Source organism: Neofelis nebulosa, chromosome 6 (genome assembly GCF_028018385.1).
Source record: "Neofelis nebulosa isolate mNeoNeb1 chromosome 6, mNeoNeb1.pri, whole genome shotgun sequence".
Classification (NCBI taxonomy): Eukaryota; Metazoa; Chordata; class Mammalia; order Carnivora; family Felidae; genus Neofelis; species Neofelis nebulosa.
Genome location: NC_080787.1, coordinates 102944490 through 102957310, shown reverse-complemented (window position 1 = coordinate 102957310; position 12821 = coordinate 102944490). Strand labels below are relative to the sequence as shown.

Genomic DNA, 12821 nt, shown 5'->3' with positions numbered 1-12821 from the left:
GCCCATTAGCAGTCCCTAAGAGCAGCAAGCATTAAACAAGTTAATATTCTTTATTCCATCCCCTAATACAACATAAGCTGTAGAAATCTTACTAAAATACTGTGAAAAGACTTACCTGCACAATCTTTTTATCAGACATGCCAGCTACAAAGAGATTTTGCTTATCTTCATCAGGATTAAATTTGACACAATAGGGCACTTTTCGGTTTGTAAACCTTGATATACACTGTCCTAAAACCAAAGACTCAAGTTAAGGTAGGTAAAATAAACCCTGGGATTAAAATCTAGAGATCATCTGCTTAATAAATTTTGGGGAAGGGCAGCCTGCTTGTTCTTTACTATAAACTACATTGTTCCTTTTCACAGATTCTTAATGATTAAAAATAAATTTTTCAAAAGTGAATCATCAATTGCAGAATAGATAAAATGATTATGATGTGTAGCCGGAGTTGAGAGCCACTGTGGGTTAAGAGTATGGGCTTTGGCATTAGACCTTGGCTGAAACCAGTTCAGCCATTTACTAGCTGTGTGACTCTGGATAAGTTACCTCTTTAAGCTTCAGTTTCTTCGTCTATAGGAATGATAAGAATAACTATAGGGATATTTTAAGAATTGAATGCAATACTGGGCATAAGTGCACAGCACAATGCCTGGTAAACAGTGTTCAATAAATATGAGCTGTTACCTTTCCCCTTAAAACTCAGTAAGACAAAAGATGGTTATACAAAACCATACTGGCCACAACATACTGATGCAATTAATGTTTGTGAATATACAAAACCAACTCGCCTATGGGCCTGTAAACTGACTTATCTTAATCAATGTGGGCAATTAAATTTAATGTTGTTCATCAGACATTTATTGTGCTTCCATTATGTGCAATGCCGTGTGCTACGTGATGGAAGAGAACAAAAAGATCAATTAAATAGTCTATGGAAGATTTCAGATTTGCTGGTCTATCAGCACGTTTGCTTTATAAATTGTATTCGATGGAAACTAAGTTTCATAGTAAAAAAGCTACTTACGTAGCTGAGTTTCTTTTTTTTTTTTTTTTTTTTTATTTATTTTTGGGACAGAGAGAGACAGAGCATGAACGGGGGAGGGGCAGAGAGAGAGGGAGACACAGAATCGGAAACAGGCTCCAGGCTCCGAGCCATCAGCCCAGAGCCTGACGCGGGGCTCGAACTCACGGACCGTGAGATCGTGACCTGGCTGAAGTCGGACGCTTAACCGACTGCGCCACCCAGGCGCCCCCGTAGCTGAGTTTCAACTCTACCTTTTATGATAATAGCTGATGGTGGTATGAGAATCAGCAGTTACAGATGGCATCATCTGCCACAGAAGACCACTCACACTATTTCTTTTTTTTTTTTTTTTTTTTTTTAAACGTTTATTTATTTTTGAGACAGAGAGAGACAGAGCATGAACAGGGGAGGGGCAGAGAGAGAGGGAGACACAGAATCGGAAGCAGGCTCCAGGCTCTGAGCCATCAACCCAGAGCCCGACGCGGGGCTCGAACTCACAGACCGCGAGATCATGACCTGAGCTGAAGTCGGACGCTTAACCGATTGAGCCACCCAGGCGCCCCCACTCACACTATTTCATTTACCAATGCTAATGTATAAGATAAATATGGATTAGTATCAGTGAGCTCTTACCTGTCTCAGTGTCCCAGAGCTTAAGATACCTGTCATAAGCTGCACTGAGGAACTGTGTTCCTGCAGTATTAAAGCAGATGTCCCTAACAGCTTTACTGTGACCTAAAGGTGGAGACAATAAAAATGGAGGTGAGGTGAAATATCTCTTAAAACACAAGCACTGTTAAGAGAAATAGCATTTTCAAGCCACACTGTGAGTCAAAATCTCTGGAATCCTATTCCCTGACTTACTGACTCAGAGTTCAGTTAGGTGTGGGCTTGGGAACGTAGGAGGTTTTTTTATTTCCCCTTCAAAAAGCTCCCTAGGTGTTTCTGAGGCATAACATTTAGGTAAGAACCAAGAGACAAGGGGTAACTTTTTTTTTTTTTTTGAAGTTGGTCATAGCAATCTTTTAATATGTAATACACATAACTGATGACTAAGCAGTCAAGAATTTAAGGAAACATAACAGGCCAATTATTGCCAACGAAAAAGAAGGGACTAGTGACATGTTGGAGGTTCGCTCTCCAGATTACTCACTAAGTGAAACAAAGTGACCTAACCCTCAAGTTCACAGAATCACAGCCCTTCTTCAGTAGCTGTGGATTTCTGTGATCACATTACCAAGTTTCACAGAAGTGAATTCAGAATCTTCGAGACTAATAAACCTTTTTGAAACAAATATCAATTTCTATTTTAAGATAGCATTTTGACAATATATTAATTTTAAAGTGCTTTGCTTGGAAATCAATCCTGCCAGGCCAGTCAACTCTTCTGAAAGTTACAGAGACAAATAAAATGTGGCTAAATGAAAGCAGAAACTTTCCTATTCTTTACCACCCCATCATGACCAAGACTGACAAGTACAATTGTGCAAAATGTGCACTGCACAAATTGTCAACCACACACAGCAGCCCTGAACCAGCACCACCAGTGAACTGGTCAGGCAATGTGCTACAGTAATTAGGCATTCTTTTCTATAGCAAGAGTCCCATCTTCCGAAAGCAGGTAATTTTCAGTTTTCCACTGAAAAACTGCCAGGGAGCGGCGGGGAGACAGATGGGGACCAAATCCACTAAATGTACAGGAGGCATTTTGTTCCCCCGTACACTGCTGAGAGCCTTCCCACAAGTCCTCCTATAGGCACCTTGGGCAGTATTTATTTGTGGGGTGAGGCCCTAAAATCATAACAAAGCCTGCAGAACGGACTCCCGCTTGAATCTAAAACCAGAGCCACTACGATTTACACAAACAGTGTTTCGATGATGTACAGTTAAATCTGGAAACATAACCAGCCTTCATATGAAATCTGCCCAAGACTGTAAACTATTCTCTGCCAGAAAGGTTTGCCACGAAGCTGTTCTCTTTTTGGCCTTGTTTTCTCCTTCAAGGAGTTCACTCAATCTTATCCTTTTGTATGCTGTAGCTGTTAATTCCTAACTTCTCTTCAAAGCTCAACATCTGGCCATCTAATTGCTTACTGGAAATTTTCATCTCCATATCCCAAAGGCAGCTCAAACTTAACAAGTGATACCTCATCATCCTCTTCTGTTCCCTCTCTTGGCGAATGGCACCACCATTCACCCAGCCAGCTGGGAGTCACCCTAGATTCCTGCTGCACTCTTATCAATTACATCCACTAAGTCCTGCTGATTTTTAACTCTTGATTGTTTTTCCTCTCTATGCGCCGCTTTAGTCCAGACTCTTAGCATTTCTAATCTAGACCAATGAAATAACCCTGTAATTCATTTCCCTGCCAGCGGGCCTGTCCCACCAAAACATCTTCCATACTGTCACTGTGATCTCTATAAACTTCAAATCTAATTAAGCTAATTTCCTGCAAAAGCCGTTTAATGGATGGCTTTCCAAGGTCCTCTGGATAGATTCTACACTCCTTACTTTTTTTAATTTTTAAAAATTTACTTTATTTATTTTTGAGAGACAGAGAGAGAGAGCGAGAGAGAGAGAGCACGAGAGTGTGAGTGTGGGTGTACATGTGGGGGAGGGGCAGAAAGAGAGAGGGAGACACAGAATCCAAAACAGGCTCCAGGCTCTGATCTGTCAGCACAGAGCCCAATGTGGGGCTCGAACTCACAAATCGTGAGATCATGACCTGAGCCGAAGTCGGACGCTTAACTGAGCCACCCAGGCACCCCGATTCTGCACTCCCTACTAAGGGCATGTAAGGTCCTCCATGCCTTGCCTCTTGTTATACTCCTTTCTCTGCTTGTCATCTCTCACCATATTCCATACCCTGGCAATTCCGAAATATACCTGGCTGCCCCAAAGCAGCATGCTTTCTCAAACCACTTTTGCTTTTCTTCTCAGTTCCCTTTTTTGTCTGTTTGGGAGGACTTAGTCCCTCTTCAAGACTCAGCTCAAGTTTTTGAAGACTTTCCTTCATTATCGGTACAATAAAATTACTGTCAATGATGTTATCTTAGTTTAAAAAAGTCTTTCCAAACAGGGGCTCCTGGGTGGCTCAGTCGGTTAAGCGTCCGACTTTGGCTCAGGTCATGTTCTTGTGGTTCCTGGGTTCAAGCCCCGTGTCGGGCTCTGTGCTGACAGCCTGCTTCAGAGTCTGTGTCTCTCGTCTCCCTCTCTCTCTGCCCCTCCCCTACTCATGCTGTCTCTCTCTCTCTCTCTTAAAAATAAATAAACATTAAAAAAAAAGTCTTTCCAAACAGATTTATAGCCAGAGATAAAAGAAGTATTACCAATAAATGTTCGTAGACAGCGCCTGTCTCCATAAACCTCCCATAGCTGGGGGAAAAGAACACAGAGAAATTAAATTTAATAGAAGACTTGGGTAAAATGACAAGTTTCAATCAATAACAACAGTCGTATGCTGGCTATGTGTGTGCATATATGTGTGTACAGGGGATTTAACCAAAGGCATTATATTTAAGGGAACATGTTGCTTAGAGCTGTTAGTCTATGTTGCAACATTTGAACCATACACACACACACACACACATACACACACACACACACACACACAAATTTGAAATCTGACACTGAAAGATACATCAAAATATCAAGAGAACATAGATGGAGCTAATAAAAGTGACTTTCACTTCTTGTTCTTTTCTGTATTTGATATATTTTCTATGATGAAAACTTTTATGTAATATTATGAGCTACTTCTGGAAGAATTAAATACTATTAAAAACTGCCATGTTTATAACATTTTGGTCCTTACCAAATGTATTTCATTTTTTTGGAACTTACTGAAGCCACAAAATATTATAGAAGCTATATGGAAATGATGATCTACACTATAATAGGCTAATAATTCTCATCACATCTAAAGTGAATTAATACAATAGCTTCAAAACTACCTTTATTCTTGCCTACCTCAAATCAAACCGTTGGTAATGTTACTAGTGTTCTAAAACAGCACTTCCTGGCCACCCAGTGCCAACAGCATAAACTCTCAGTTCCCGCAGCATACCGGGCAAAGGACTTCCAGGACCTACCTGGTCCTTGGCCTATGACTGTTGCCACTCTGTATCTCTCAGATTCGAGACTCCAGAAACCACAAACTTACAGTGTTCAGCACACGCCATGCCTATGCATCCTATTCACTCTTTTTGGACCTGCTCCACTCCCTACACTCCCCACCCCCACCATCCCCTTTACTTAGTTACCCTCCTACTGAAGTGTGCTTCCTCTTTGAAAACAGAGCACCTTATGCTAGGTTCTATAAGCATCATTTACATCATAAAGAAATGATCACCCTAAGGGCAGGGAGAGGGTCTTTTTTAAACTTTTTAAATTTTTTTTAACGTTTATTTATTTTTGAGACAGAGAGAGACAGAGCATGAACAGGGGAGGGGCAGAGAGAGAGGGAGACACAGAATCTGAAACAGGCTCCAGGCTCTGAGCTGTCAGCACAGAGCCCGACGCGGCGCTCGAACTCACGGACTGAACTCACGGACCGTGAGATCATGACCTGAGCCGAAGTCAGACGCTTAACCGACCAAGCCACCCAGGCGCCCCATGGAGAGGGTCTTAATATATTTTTAGTCTTGGCCTGTTGACATATTAGGTACCTAAAAAATGCTTAGGAAATGAAGTGAATTGAAGTCTATGTTTTTTCAGTTGGTCAGAAAGATTAATCTTAATATAGTTTGTATGAAGTGAAAGTTAGAGGAAACAAGGTTTTTTTACTCCAAACTGTTAGCCTATCATTTTAAGCTATTGAGTAGAGACAACTGCCTAAATGACTGCCCTCATCAAGAAAAGCTACCTTCACATATCATTGAGTTGTTTACACAGAGTACAATTTTAATGACTCAACTTTCTAAGCCTCAAGAGTACTAGAGGGCTGATATGTCTTGACCATCATAATAATGCAGACACAGAAGACACAAAAAAGAGCACTATTCTTTCAGATTTTAGTTTTAAAAAGGCTTCTCCCATGTTCAAGTTGATATGCTCTGGCAACTGAGCTTTTTCCCCACATACTCTATAGCTGAAACTTAACCTTAAAGTGGAGCTTCCCAAGACGGTACAACCTGAGAGAAGAGGCTGGGAGCAGTTTTGCTACTTGGTGTCTACTTGCATTTATAAGAAAAAGGATGAATTATGTTACCTACTTTTTGAAATGGGATTTCTATCATGTGTCCTCTCTACCTCATAAGGTCCTGAGGAACAAATGAACTCATATTTGTTACATATCCAAAGCCCCTATAAAAATACATTATTAGTGATTAAATATTTATATATCTAAAGCCAAAGTGATCGATTACATCCTAATCAGTTATCTAAGCTTACAAATGAGCCTAGACAGTTGGACCACAGAGCCATATTTGAATCAACATGTTTGGAAGCAATTCATAAATGGCTGCATTCACGGGGCCTAAGAGAAAATAATTAGCCTCTAGTTGCCTAACAAACCCAAATTTATTTATAATTAACCGAATAGACTTAACCAAAGCACTAGCATTGCAGCACTCCTACTCTGTTACTGAAAACTCACCTTAATTTTACAGTCCATGGAACAAGACAGCAATAAATGGCCAGAGAGAGGAAACAATCTGACAGCACTGACGCCCTATAAAAAGGTATTACAGTTATCAATCAGAAGGAGTCTAATGTCCGCTAAAGTGAAATAAGGAAAGTATGATATATTTTTAAGCAACCTAATTTACTGTTTTTCTTAATTCCAAAAATCATGCCCCAGAATAACCTTTGTTAGTAGTCCAAGAACAGCCCTTATTGACACTAAGCTTTTGAAGATTTGTTTTTTGACCTTTAATACTGACTTGCTCACCCCAGGGAATTCTTAGTCAATCAAGTTGCTAATGCTCTCTCTCCTCTTCCTACTTTTATTCAGTTCCTTCGCTCTTTGCTAGGAGCTGGAAAATTATCCGTTGGAATAGTGCAGATGACCAAGAATATCAACATCAAAAGTTTCAAGTATCTTGTCTCTGCATCAGTTTAAATATTATCATGGTTTATAAACCAGAAACCATCTAATCTTCTCTTAAGCATGATAATCCCAAGAGCTAAGGCAACATTACTGAGGTCTTAGTGCCACTACCAACCCATTATTCACTGCTGTGGTTCCAGAAAAAAGCAGATTGGGCAGGAATATGTGGGGAAAGGCTTGGGTTACCCATAAGGGGATAGGACACCAATTATGAATGTGATGTCATGGCCCATCCATATGACCACTTTGCTTACCTTCGTATGTCCAGACCACACATGAATTTGTTTCTTGGGAAGATAACACTTCTCAGGTGGCACAGTAGACCGCAGATTAACACCAACATCCTGAGGTATGTGAAGATAGGATCTGCCTTGGTAGTCATACATTTCTTTAACTGAAATAAGAAAACAAAGGAAAGCAGTGAACAAATATAAGCTACAGTCATAAAATCTATAACCTTAAATGATAACATTTTAAAAAAAAATTTTTTAACTTTTTAAATTTATTTTTGAGACAGAGAGAGACAGAGCATGAGCAGGGGAGGGGCAGAGAGAGAGGGAGACACAGAATCTGAAGCAGGCTCCAGGCTCTGAGCTGTCAGCACAGAGCCCGACGTGGGGCTCAAACTCACAGACTGTGAGATCATGACCTGAACTGAAGTCGGACACCCAGCCGACTGAGCCACCCAGGCGCCCCTGATAACATTTTATTCATAGGGATATTGTTCCCTATTAAGGTTTAGGTACTAACATTCTGATGAAGTTAAGACCAAGAGTCAGCTAAAATTTAGTTCTTGAAGTCACTGCTATTGTTTACAATTAGAGGTAATACTTTGGAATTTCTAAATACCCAGAGACTATCAGACCTTTAAATAAGATCTATACTTCTTTTATTTAGTTACACATTTTAATGATATAAAAAAGACTTCACTGCAGCATAATTACAGCGAGGGAAGAAAAGATAATACTTGAGCCTTGTGAGTCACTGGCAAAGACTCAGAAGCAAACCAGGATAAAAAAAGAAGTTAAAAATATCAACTACCCTTTTTCCCTGTTTTCCTCTTTTATGCCCTTCCAGGTTCCTATTCCATTCTCTTCTCCACTTTCAACATAAAGTTTACAGTGAAGTCACTGGTGGCACTTAAATGGCATAATATATATAAAACATTTAGCGGCATGCCTGGCACAGAATAGTCTTCAATAGATGTGGGCTGTTACATTTATTATGGCTGCAAGCACCACAGTACTCAACAGACTCCTTGGAGAGAAAACTCCAGAAAACAGGAGTTTAAGAAATCGAATATGGCCTCATCAAACCTAAATATTTGATATGTGATCAATGTTAGAATAACCAATACATCAGTACTAAATTATTCCTTACAGTTTGCTAATCACTACATAATTTTCCAAAGGTAACCAATTATTAATGAACCAGGTACATTTGAGAATACTTATAATTCATTTTGGACTATAGTTCCTGATGTAAAGGAAATAGGCATTTCCTTCCACATATCAAAATTAGTATAAGAATTTTAATCTCCAGTCCATTCACATGAAAAAAAAAGTTTTTCTTGTAAAGTATAATTTAGTAACAATTATGAATTAGGAGGATATCTGGAGAGTATCTGGCTTGGGTTAAAAACAAAAAGTTAAAATGACTGGAGCAAGAGTCTGTTCTGAGGAAACAACAGATTGTGGACAATTCAGACCTCTTCTTTATCTGCCATTTTTAATTTTTTTTTTTTTTTTTTTTTTTTTACGTTTATTTTTGAGACAGAGAGAGACAGAGCATGAACGGGGGAGGGGCAGACAGAGAGGGAGACACAGAACCGGAAGCAGGCTCCAGACTCTGAGCCATCAGCCCAGAGCCCGACGTGGGGCTCGAGGTCACGGTCTGTGAGATCATGACCTGAGCTGAAGTCGGACGCTCAACCGACTGAGCCACCCAGGCGCCCCTATCTGCCGTTTTTAAAAATTCACTAGCACTTCGAAGAACCATCTGTGGCAATCATTAATCATGCTATTTTCTCTCCTTTATTAGAATACAGAAGAGTCTGGTATAATTTCTTCGAGATGCGAACAGTCAAATACAATTATTCTTAATACAGTGAAGCACAGCAGCTGATTAATAAGGGCAATTGATACTATATGAACAGAGAACAGAGTAGATATCTGAAAGTTTATCATAAAAATGAAGAAGCATAAAAAATATATTACCATGTAAGATTGTCTTCTCCTCCCCAGGTTTCTCTTCTTCCTGTTTGCCTTTTTTCTGCCTCTTGGCCGTGATTTCATCTAATTCTTTTTGTTCTTCCTAAGGAAATTAAGAAGTGAATTTTAAAATGGATGCTTTAGAACCCCACCTTGCCCAAGGCTGATTATAAATACTTTATGATGAGGTCCACTTTTTGGTGAAGCAATAGCTATAAGTATGTCTCTCAGATAACAATCTCAACTCTTTGATGGATTACAAAATGACATTAACAAATAAAAGGTACTAGTCGATACTTTTAAAATCATTTTATACAAAACCCATCCTTCTGGAACACCTAGAAGCAAATTTAATGTGTTATGCTAATTATGTAAGTGAAAAGACAAAGCAATTAGAAAATCTACTACTGTAAAGGAAACTCAGTTTTCGGACATAATGTTGTTATCCAGTAATGACAGCTTTTACTAAGCCATAAGCATACAAGCAATGACTACAGATCTGTGACAACTTTTATGGGAGGAGCAGTGGAAGGAAGGTGGGGTAGTAATAAGTCCCTATCTATAATAACAAAGACGTCAACAGATGATGTCTAATGTAAATAAAAAGCAGCATATGTATATAATTAAGATACATAGATGAAAGATACAGCTAGAACATAAGCTTCATGAGGACAGGATTTTCTTGATCTTGTCTACTGCTATATCCCTAAGACCTACAAGAGTCACTGGCCCATAGAGACAGGAGGATTTGGAGGGGGAAGGGGCAGATAGGGGTTTATAGTTTTATTTTATAAACTTCATGGTATTATTATTTTAAAATATAGATAATTATTAAAATTTTTAAATATGTTAATAAATAAAACCCATCATCAATCCTAAAATCATAGAAAGGCTAATTTAGTATTCTAGATACTCACATTACTCTCTCAATATCTAGTATCAGAAGAACACCTACCACAATAGTTTAACAGCATTATCAACTTTTATTAAATTTTAACTTTTCTTAAAAATTGTTCAATATTGTATTTTAATTAAAAATATGGAAGAAAATCAGGGTGCCCAGGTGGCTCAGTTGGTTAGGCGTCTGACTTCGGCTCGGGTCATGATCTCATGGCTCATGATTTTAAGCCTTGCGTCGGGCTCTGTGCTGACAGCTCGGAGCCTGGAGCCTGCAGCCTGGAGCCTGCTTCGGATTCTGTCTCTCCCTCTCTCTCTGCCCCTTCCCCACTCATGCTCTGTCTCTTTCAACAAAAATGAAATAAAATAAAAAACCAAAAAGGTATTTAAAAAAATACGGAAGAAAATATATCAGAAAAAGGATAAATAAAAATATTCCCAGGGCACCTGGGTGGCTCAGTCGGTTGAGCGTCTGAGTCTTGATCTCGGCTCACGTCATGATCTCAGAGTTTGTGGAATCGAGCCCCGTAAGTCAGATTCTGTGCTGATAGTGCAGAGACTGCTTGGGATTCTCTCTCTCCCTCTCTGCCACTTGCCTGCTCATGTTCTCTCTCTCTCCCTCAAAATAAATAAATAAACTTAAAAAAATATTCCCAAGAAAAATTTAAAAATCTTCGTGTATTTTCTCAGCCATGGCAGGGAAATTCTAATGAGTCATCATTTGGTTCTCTAAGGAAATCTCAAGTTTATTAACATAGATATCCTTCACAGACACACAGCATCTACCTGAATTGGCAATGAAAAACATCAAAACTTACTTCTGAGGGTTTGGCTACGTCTTTTTCATCCACATATTTTGCCCATGGTCCCAAGAAACCATCAATATTAGATGCATCATTTTCTTTAAACTTTTTCCTTTTTTCTATTTTTTTCTGACCAGTTTCAAACACAGTTAAACCTACATTAAAAAAGAGATTACAAACATGGATATTTTTTAAAGAAACAGCATTTATATAAATACATATATAGAGCATATATGTTTTTACTTTGTATGGCTAAAGAAAAGTGATTGTTCAAGTGACCAAAGATTTATTTAAAAACACAAAATAAAATTTATATGAATCTGCCAGATAGACCAACTGATGGTATACAAAAAGAGACTCAACCTTCTGGGAAGAGAAGCTTCCTACTGTTCCCAATATTTTGCAAATCCTCATCTATTTAAAGAAAAGACCCAGCTATGTAATCCTACAATGATACACAATCCTTTTAATGAATCATGGACCTAGATCAGTAGATTTTACCACTTTTTGAAAGAAATCCAGCAATTTAATATTGCTAAATAATGATAAAGCTACTTTTGAAAGCAAGAATAAATTAAAATTTATCATTTAAAAACTGAATTAGGTTAAATTACATTAGGAAATTAATAATTTTGATTCACTTGTAATTCAACAATATTAATTAAACAAGGTTTCACAAGAATCTGGTATTCTTCCAAGTGATCTCAATCTAAACTTGACCTCTAAATCATAAATCTTAGAATTAAAAAGAGAGGAGGAAAGAGGGCGTTTCTGGTTGAGGTTCTGATTTGATCAGTAGGAGGTGGCACTCTGGGTGCCAGCACTAAATTGGAAAAGGTTTATGGGTCACAGTCACAATCTAACTACATAAAAGATACGGCTTGTAGAGGTCTAACTTAAAAAAGCTTACCTATATTAATTCAAATCAGTTTCCTTCAGGTTGCATGTTACAACAAAAGCTTGTTAAAATTCTATTCTAACAATAATGTAGCTGGATGATATGATATAGGGTCTGTAGCTACTAACTAGAAGTCCTCATACAACCATATTCTTTTTCTAATGAGCATATTTTATGGGTAAGATTCCAATGATGAGCTTTGTGAGAAGTTAGCATTTAGAATATGACACTTTGTCTTGTAAGTACAAAATGAAAATTTGCACAAACATATATTCTAAAACACATATTCAAACTCAGCCTTCAAACCTTTAAAGATAATCTTTACAGACAATGTATAATAAAATTTGTTCTGCTCTGTAAAAACGGAGCTTGACGTTAGTGTTGAGAAATAAATTGCCAAGATTAGCTACACATTAATTATAATTTATTGAATGATTTCTACATGGTTGGCACTGTGCCTAGTGCTCATCACAACCCAGAATAATAGGTACCAACATCTTCCCTACAAGGTTGCACACCTAGTTGAGTGGCAAAAACAAGCTCTAAACTATAATAGTTCTAAATGATACTGCTCTAAAATATATCACTGTATCATCTCAGCTTAAAATAAAACCAACCTAATAAAACACTAGTTTTTTCTTACTGCTGAAAGTCAATTTGCAAGACAGTAATCATAAGTGTATGTATACATAGATATAGACACATACATATATACTTGATATTAAATATTTTAAATAAATTTGAATAAATTACCTTGATTTTTTTCAGCTTCTTCTACAGAACCAATATATTTAGTAGACACTTGGTGATTATCTAATGAAGGGTCTAATGCATAACCTGAAAAGGAAGAAAGTACATATTATGGACTCCATTTTTGTCATGTATAGTTTATTTTATTACTATACGAATACACTCATTTCACATTTTCCTTCCTAGAT

At 38.1% G+C, this 12821-nt stretch overlaps 2 protein-coding genes across 4 annotated transcripts in view; one reads left to right on the top strand and one right to left on the bottom strand.

Moving 5' to 3' along the window:
• CDC40 (cell division cycle 40) overlaps positions 1–12821 on the bottom strand; it is a 61390-nt gene that overhangs the window by 17158 nt on the left and 31411 nt on the right. The window contains exons 4-11 of the mRNA XM_058734945.1: positions 12637–12720; positions 11001–11140; positions 9292–9388; positions 7330–7469; positions 6623–6697; positions 4356–4401; positions 1659–1760; positions 116–231 (exon numbers count right to left, since the gene is read on the bottom strand). Coding sequence (XP_058590928.1) covers positions 116–231; positions 1659–1760; positions 4356–4401; positions 6623–6697; positions 7330–7469; positions 9292–9388; positions 11001–11140; positions 12637–12720 — 800 coding nt within the window. The remainder of the gene's footprint in view (positions 1–115; positions 232–1658; positions 1761–4355; positions 4402–6622; positions 6698–7329; positions 7470–9291; positions 9389–11000; positions 11141–12636; positions 12721–12821) is intronic.
• The window catches only part of METTL24 (methyltransferase like 24), a 171346-nt gene that overhangs the window by 129054 nt on the left and 29471 nt on the right, over positions 1–12821 (top strand). The gene's annotated exons all lie outside the window — the stretch shown is intronic.